Here is an 8509-nt window from a genome sequence, read left to right as displayed (position 1 = left end):
CAACCTCTTTTGAATGATCTTCAGCAAAATTTTACTTGTGTGTGATACTGTTTGATAATTTCTGCATTCTGTTGGATAAACTTTCTTTGGAATGGGTATGTCTTAGTCATCTAGAGTTGCTATAACAGAAATATCACAAGTGGAAGGTCCTTGTCATCAATCTTCCCGTGGTCTAGGTGCTTCTCTGCACAGGAACCTCGGGTCCAAAGGATACACTCTGCTCCCAGTGTTGCTTTCTTTGTGATATGAAGTCCCCATGTCTCTCTGCTCACATCTCTCTTTTATATCTCAAAAAGAGATTGGTTTAAGGCACTAACTAATCTTGTAGATCTCATCTTATGACAGCATAGTGACAGGATTTACGACACATAGGGAAATCACATCAGATGATAAAATGGTAGACAAACATACGAGACTGGGAAATCATGACCTAGCCAAGTTGACAGATATTTTGGGATGACACAATTCAATCTATGACAGGGTACAAACATGAATCTCTTCTAGTCGGCTGGCCAGGTAGCTGTCTTCCAAATTTCTTGGCATAGACAAGTGAGCACCTCCAGCGCTGCATCCATTTGCTGAAACATCTCAATTTATATTCTGTTAATTCCTGGAGCCTTGTTTTTCACCAATGTTTTCAGTACAGCTTGGACTTCTTCCTTCGGTACCATCAATTCTTAATCATATGCTACCTCCTGAAATGGTTGAACATCGACAGTGACTCTGTGTATTCTTTACATCTTCTTTGATGTTTCCGGTGTCGTTTAATATTTTCCCCATAGAATCCTTCGTTATTGCAACTCGAGGCTTGAATTTTTTCTTCAATTCTTTCAGCTTGAGAAATGCTGAACGTGTTTTTCCTTTTTGGTTTTCTAACTCCAGGTCATTGCACATTGCATTATAATACTTTACTTTGTCTTCTTGAGGGGCCCTTTGAAATCTTCTGTTCAGCTCTTTTAATTCATCATTCCTTTCTTTCACTTTAGCTACTCTACGTTCAAGAGTAAGTTTCAGAGTCTCTTCTGACATCCATTTTGGCCTTTTCTTTCTTTCCTGTCTTTTTGATGACGTCTTGCTTCATGCATGATGTCCTTGATGTCATTCCACAACTCATCTGGTCTACGGTTGCTAGTGTTCAATGCATCAAATCTATTCTTGAGATGGTCTCTAAACTCAAATTCAAACCAGATTCAGAAGAGAATGTAGAACAAGGGATACTGTTGCTGATGTCAGATGAATCTCAGCTGAAATCCAGAGAATACCAGAAAGATGTTTACCTGTTTTATTGACTATTCAAAGGTATGACTGTGTAGATCATAACAAATAATGGATAACATTGTGAAAAACGGGAATTTCAGAACACTTAATTGTGCTCATATGGAACCTGTACATAGACCAAGAGGCAGTCATTCAAACAGAACAAGGAGATATTGCATGGCTTAAAGTCAAGAAAGGTGTGCGTCAGGGTTGTATCTTTTCACCATGCTTATTCAGTCTCTATGCTGAGCAAATAATCCAAGAAACTGGACATATGAAGAAGAATGGGGCATCAGGATTGAAGGGAGACTCACTAACAACCTGTGTTATGCAGATGACACAGTGTTGCTTGCTGAAAGCGAAGAGGATTTGATGCACTTACTGATGAAGATCAAAGACTGCAGTCTTCAGTACGGACTACACTTCAACATAAAGAAATCTTCACAACTGGACCAATAAGCAACATCAGAGAAAATACTGAAGTTGTCAAGAATTTCACTTTACTTGGATCCATAATCAACACCCGTGGAAGCAGTAGTCAAGAAATCAACACATCGCATTAGGCAAATCTGCTGCAAAGACCTCTTTAAAGTGTTAAAAAGCAAAAAAAAAAAAGTCACCTTAAGGTAAGTAGCTCTAATCTGTGGTGTTTTCGATTACCTCATATGCATCCGAAAGCAGGACAATAAGAAAGAAAAAAGAAGAACTGATGCCTTTGAATTATGGTGTTTGCGAAGAATGTGGAATATACCATGGATGTCCAGAAGAGAACACATCTGCCTTGGAAGAAGTACAGACAAAATGCTCCTCAGAAACAAGGATGGTGAAACTGCGCACCATATACTTTGGATATGTTATCAGGAGAGACCACAGGTTATAGTCCTATTTGGGAATGGAGTTTCTTTGTTATGTTAATGAGGCAATATTAGTGTAGACCCCCCAAAAACCCCAGTATTAGTGTAGAGTATGTCTTAAATCAACCTCCAGCAGAGATGGAGGAAGATAGGTGGCAAGCCCTGGGACGATCACCATGGAGCCAAGGAACAGAGTCAACAGAGAGAGAAAGCCGTCCCCTGGAGCCGGTGCCCTGAATTCAGACTTCTAGCCTCCTCAACTGTGAGAAAATAAATTTCTGTTCATTAAAACCATCCACTTGTGGTGTTTCTTTTATAGCAGGACTAATACTACAAGTTTTACCAAACATGTATTACCAAACATGTAGTGAAATTATAGTGAAATTATGCCATATGGATTCTTTTCTCACTTGCTTTTTAAAAAACTGTTAGATTCATCTGTGCTAATAATGTGTGTAGCTACTATTCATTTTTTGTTGTATAATATTCCACTCTATTCATATCCCACTGTATTACCAATTATTCCATTGATGTTGAAATTTTGGTTCCGAAAATTTTGGAGAACACAACTCAACCCAAGAGTAGAACTGCTAAGTCTATGGATTGAGTTGTGTTCTCCAAAATGTTGAAATCCTAACCCAAATCCTAACCCCTGGTTGTGTGAACATGACCTTGTTTGGAAACAGGGTCTTTGAAGATGTTGTCAGTTAACATGAGGTCACACCGGAGCAGGGTGGATCCTGATTCAATCATCGTGGTGTCCTTATAAAAGAGAAGAGACACTGAGACAGAGCAAGGATGGCCATGTGTCTGAGTCAGCTAGTGCAGCCATAAGAGAAATAAAGTGCTAAGTCCAAATTCAGGGCATCAGGCATCATCTCCAGGGGAATGCTTTCTCTCTCTGTCAGCTCTGGAGGAAGGTCCTTGTCCTGAATCTTCCCATGGTCGAAGAGCTTCTCAGGTGCAGGGACCCTGGGTCCAAAGGATGCGCTCTGCTCCTGCTGCTGGTTTCTTGGTGGTATGGGGTCCCCAGCTCTACTTGCTTCCCTTTGCTTTTATCTCTTGAGAGATGAAAGGTGGTGCAGCCAACACCCCAGGGAAACTCCCTTTACCTTGGATCAGGGAGGTGACCTAAGTAAGGGGGTGTTACAATCCCACCCTAGTCCTCTCCACATAAAATTACAATCACAAAATGGAGGACCACCACACATGGCCTAACCAAGTTGATACATACATTTTTTGGGGGTCATTCTGGGGGGTCATAATTCAGTCCATGATACCATCTGAAGGCGCATCAAACGGCCAAGAAATAGTGGGGCAAGCATTTGTCCCTCAAAACTTCACACATTGATTTGGACTTCTAGTCTCTCAAACTATGAATCAATTTCTGTCTTCTACAAAAACCAAACCCATTGCCGTTGAGTGGGAATCGACTCAACGGCAAAGTTATAGAACTGCCCCATAGGGTTTCCAAGGAGCTACTGGTGAATTGGAACTGCTGACCTTTTGGTTAGCAGTCAAACTGTTACCCACCAGGGACAGAGCCTCTGTCCTTATAAGCCACCTAGTCAGCCCTGTTCTGATTGTCACCAAATGCTGCTGCACCCCTCCTTCCTCCCAAGAATGCCCGGAGGGGAAATGAGTTCTGTTCTTGTTCATAATGGACCTTGTTGCCTATGGACCTTCAGGAGAAAGAAGAGTTTATAAAAAGGAGCAGAAGGTGGTGGAGATTCCCAGCCCACAGCCTGTGACTCCCAGCCATAACCTCAGGGACCAAAGCCAGAAAGGGACTGTGGCAGGATGGAGCACTCATGCAGCTCTAACGAGCATGGGGTGAATGGGTGTGAGGTGAGGCTGACATCATAGAAGCCACTGTGATGTCACTACTGGGCTACAGGACATAGAAATTCAAATACAGCATGCCATCTGGAAATTGTATTTATTAATTGTAGATTATTTTAATATTTAAACTGCAGTCAGGAAAGCTGCCATAGGCTCTCCAGGGATACTTCCCGCACTCTGGTTCCTATTTAGTGGGTTTCAAAGGTCACTGCCTCCATGGTGGCAGATGTCATGGTACCTGTGATCTCGAGCCCTAGGTTACCCTCTGCTGTCTCCATGATGGCCTCCAAGTTGCTCTTCTCCACCGTCTTAGACACAATGTCCACCCCTCTGTCCCGCAGTGAGGCACCTGTTCTCGTGGTCAGGCTGGCTCTGACATTCCTCAGGAAGGAGCTGATCCTGCTGAGTCTCTTGGTCGTTGAACCTGAACTTGTGGTAGACAGGCTTCGCCCCAACTTGTGGGACGTCCTGGACTCCTTTGAGATGGGCGTGCGGCTGACGCCTTTGTGAGCCGAGGAGTGTCTGCTGCCCCTGGGGCTGCCGCGGCTTTTGTCCTTTTTGTCACGTCTAGTGGCTCTGCGGCTGGCTACGGACCGGCTGGAAGATTTTCGGCTCATCTTGTCGCCTTCCGTCTTGTGGCGACTCTTGCCTGTCCTGCTGTGTCGAGAGCCCCTCCTACTGACTGCTGTGTCCTTTTCCCTTCGCTCCCTCCTTGCCCTTTGCTCCCTCCGGGTTGCAATGTTGGGCTGGTGGCCTCGCTGGCTTCTGTGCTGTTCACTCATGGCACCTTCACTAGGCAAGGGTGAGACAGGAGGTCCCCTGGCTGGCTCGCCAGCTGTTTCTGCAACGGTCTCAACTGTAGATTCTGCTCCTGCAATTTCCACATTCTTGCTGGCCTCTGGGGAGAGGCTGACGGAGTCCTCCAGTGTGCCAGTGGGCTCCGAGAATCTGCTTGCAGCCTCTGCCACAGCCACCTTGATACTCTTCGAGGATGTGTTGGCAGCACCTGCAATGGCAAGGCTGGTTTTGCTTCCTCTGGGATCCTTGGCGGCTGCTTCTGCCATTGCCATGTTTGTCTGCTGCGGGCCTGAGGACCCAGCTGCTGCCATGCTCACAGCGCCTGCTGTGGGGCTTGTTCTTGTGTTTGGGGTAGGTTTGTGGGAGGCATTTTGGATTCCCTCTCCACCAGCAAAAGCAGCAGAGGTGACCCCAGACACCTCGGAGAACACGTGGAGGCTCCTGACACTCACCTGGTCCTGATCCCCCTTCCCATGGACATCGACGGCTGCTGGGCTTGGCCTGTCCTCCCGCTTCTCCCACACAGGCATGCAAATCATGTCACCAGCTGGAATGGCATGGGTGCTGCTGTTACTGTCCACTGGGGGTCGCAGCAGATAAATGAGCTTCTCCCAGTAGGCAAAGAGGTCTTCCCGAGCATCCAGAGGGGGACAGAGCTGCAGGTAGCAAGAGCGGCCCGTGGCAAACTTGAGGCGCAGCTGCTGCTTCTCACGGTCGTGCACGGAGATCTTGACAAACTTCAAGGGCAGGAGCCGGGTCAGCTCTAAGGTCTTGGTGGCCTTGCGGCCTCGTCCCCTGGGGGCCTGGCCGCCATCCTCATCGCAGCCGGTAGCTGGCCGGGCCAGCAGCATCACATCGGGCAGGGCAAGGACGGGGCTGGTGCAGGCGACGCCCACTGTCACCATGCGGACACGGTTGTGCACGTCAATCACCTCACCCCTTCTGGTGATCTGGATGAAGTCGCTCTCAAAAATGGGTGCGTACTTGAATACATCGTACTCCCCCTTGTACAGCTGTCTCTGCAGCTTCCCCATGGCCGTGTTGAACAGCCCCATGGCAGAGCCACTCTGCGCCGTATAATATGGTAACAGAGAATCGCTGCTCATGGCGGCTACCTTCTGGCCCTGCAGCAGTGCCAGCACGCAGATCTGGGTCTTCCTTGGCCGCGTTGGCAGACGAGGGGTCAGCGGTGCTCCTGGGCCAAAGGCGGCTCCACGCAGGTCTCTCAGCAGTCCCCCGCCCAGAGGCTGGGGTGAGGGTCCAGATGTTTGCTGTGGGGATGCAGCAAGAGGCTTGGGCACCACGCAGAATCTCTTCTAGGGTGTAGAGATGCGGCGTGGGCTCCAGAGAGGGTTTCCACCTGACTTTGCTCTCTTTGAGGAGCTGCAAACAGCGGTCCTGGCAAGAAAAGTAACTCCTTCTCAGCCTAAGCCCCCTGCGCAGCTGTATTTATCCCTGCTGCCCTTTGTGACCTGTCACTGTCATTTACCCCTTTGTCCTTCCCCCAGCCGCCCCTCAGGCCAGGCCCACCATCCTCCCCACAAACACCCTGTGCCTGCACAGAGGCACCCCTGGAAGGTGCCGAAACAGATGCCGAAACAGAATGTCTTTTCAAATAGGAAAATTTTATGTTGGTGCTTTTTTCTTTTTCTTTTCAAATTCAGAAGATTCAGCAACTACACAAACGCTGTAGGAATGCCAGCTGATGGAACAGCTTGCAACATTTGAGCTCATGGCTTGATTTTATTGAATAACCTAGAATTGGCAGGCTTGGCCTTTAGCCCATTCTATAAAATCTCAGTAAATGTTGACAATAAAGACCTTTAATAATAATATTAAAAACTGCTTCTCCCTAGGCAACAGGCACGTCTTTCACATACACTACCATAGAACCCATTGAGGTTGGTGCTATTACTACTGTCCCCATTTTACAGGTAAAGGAGCTGAGGTTGTATCACCTGCCTGCAGTCAGACAACTAACAGGTGGTGGAGGCAGTGTTTGAATCCAAGTCTACCAGTCACCTGCCAGTCGATTCCGACTCATGGCAACCCCACCAGGTTTTCAATGTCTGCGATCTTTTGAAAGTAGATTGTCAGGCCTTTCTTCCAAGGCACCTCTGGGTAGATTTGAACTGCCAACCTTTTGGGTGGTAGCCCAGCACTTAACCATTTGCACCAAGTGTAGCTGACCTAAAGCCTTTGTTCTGAATGGCTACAGTACTTTGTCTCACACCAAAGGCTTGGGCCAGCCACATGTTCTCAAGCCGGACCCAACTACCTTCAAGAAGGCCAACTGGGTGCATTACGCGAAACCACACAAGCAAAGCTCTGTGCTATGAAGGACCCACCCGGACAGCTCCTTCCCACAGCCGCTTTCCTCAGCGGCTGGCCTAACTGGGGGTTAAATATTCAGGTGTACCTCAATCCCTCCTCTCCATTACTCAGGTACACAAACAGCCCATGTGCTAGGACCCAGTCATTCTCTCTTCAGTGAAATGAGAAACAGGAAGCGTAAGCTTAAATTCCAGGAACCTACAAACAGCCTCCTGTCCTGACCCCCCCGGCCACACAGAACTGCCTTGGGAGCTGGTTATGCCTGTGAGGAGCTGTCTCCTGCCCTGTTGCAGCTCCCGCAGAGCTAACTACAGAATAGCTGCTTCCAAGCTGTTCCTTGGAAGTTCTGAGGAGGACCCCTGCTCCCAAGATTTCTCTACCAGTTGGACGTTATGCATGAAATCACACCTTAGACTCATTTCTTGAGGAGAAAGGCTAACTTTGTTAAAATACACACACCTGCTTGGAGCTGTTAGGGTTAACAGACATAGGCTTCCGTGTTAGAAAGGTCACCTGGTGTCTTTGTGCATATTTCTTAACACTCCACTTAGAGGAGGCTATGAGCCGCAATTGACACAATGGCAATGGGTTTGGTTTGTTTTTTTTTGTTGTTGTTTGTTTCTCATCTGTAAAATGGGGATGATAACAGCTATAAAAAAAAATTGCTGTCAAGTAGATTCCAACTTATGGCAACCCTGTGTGTGCAGAGTAGAACTGCACTCCATAGAGTCTTCCATGTCTGTGGTGTTCTGGAAGTAGATTGCCAGGCCTTTCTTCCAAGGCACTTCTGGGTGGATTCAAATGCCCACCTTTCGGGTAGCAGTAGACCACTGAACTGTTTGCCCCACCAGGGACTCTTGGTAACAACGGTAGTGAGTATTCATGAGATAAAGCGGGTATTCAGCATACCGCCTTGCTCAGTCAGTGTTAGCTATCGTCAAAACTAGTCTTAAACACTCTTCTTCCCTAGTGTGAATTCATTCTTGAGAGCAGTTTTTTTTTTTTTTTTTTGCCAAATGAAGAAGCTTCTGTGTTCTCACACGGAAAGCTCCACAACAAACTCAGCTTCCTTTGAGGTTTTAGGTCAGGCAGACCCTGGCTGGAGGGCACTATCCACTCCAGAGAAATGGTGCTAGAGAACACAAATCAGAGTATATGGGACCAGGAAGAGAGGAAGGCATGTTATAGGTTTGGGTTTCCAAGGGCTTATTTTCAAAGCCCAAGGGGAGAAATTAAGATAAGATGGAAAATATTTAGCATTTTACCTCTTGATGGAAACTGAAAGGATTCCATTCGCCCAAACCCTTTCAAGCTCTTTACCCTGAATAGCTGAGGCCAGATCTCAGGGCAGACAAGGGGCAGGAAGAAGGTGGGGAGGGAGGGTGGGGTTTCCATGCCCAACCAATGTGACGTCACCACCCGGC

At 47.3% G+C, this 8509-nt stretch overlaps 1 protein-coding gene across 1 annotated transcript; it reads right to left on the bottom strand.

Moving 5' to 3' along the window:
- Nucleotides 1-4062: 4062 nt before the first annotated feature.
- GARIN4 (golgi associated RAB2 interactor family member 4) lies at nucleotides 4063-7995 on the bottom strand. Its single transcript, XM_049868223.1, has one exon. The coding sequence runs from the start codon at nucleotides 5855-5857 to the stop codon at nucleotides 4142-4144; it is 1716 nt and encodes a 571-aa protein (XP_049724180.1). The 5' UTR covers nucleotides 5858-7995; the 3' UTR covers nucleotides 4063-4141.
- Nucleotides 7996-8509: the final 514 nt, after the last annotated feature.

This window comes from Elephas maximus, chromosome 24 (genome assembly GCF_024166365.1).
Source record: "Elephas maximus indicus isolate mEleMax1 chromosome 24, mEleMax1 primary haplotype, whole genome shotgun sequence".
NCBI classification, from domain to species: domain Eukaryota; kingdom Metazoa; phylum Chordata; class Mammalia; order Proboscidea; family Elephantidae; genus Elephas; species Elephas maximus.
This window is presented reverse-complemented; position numbering and strand designations above follow the sequence as displayed.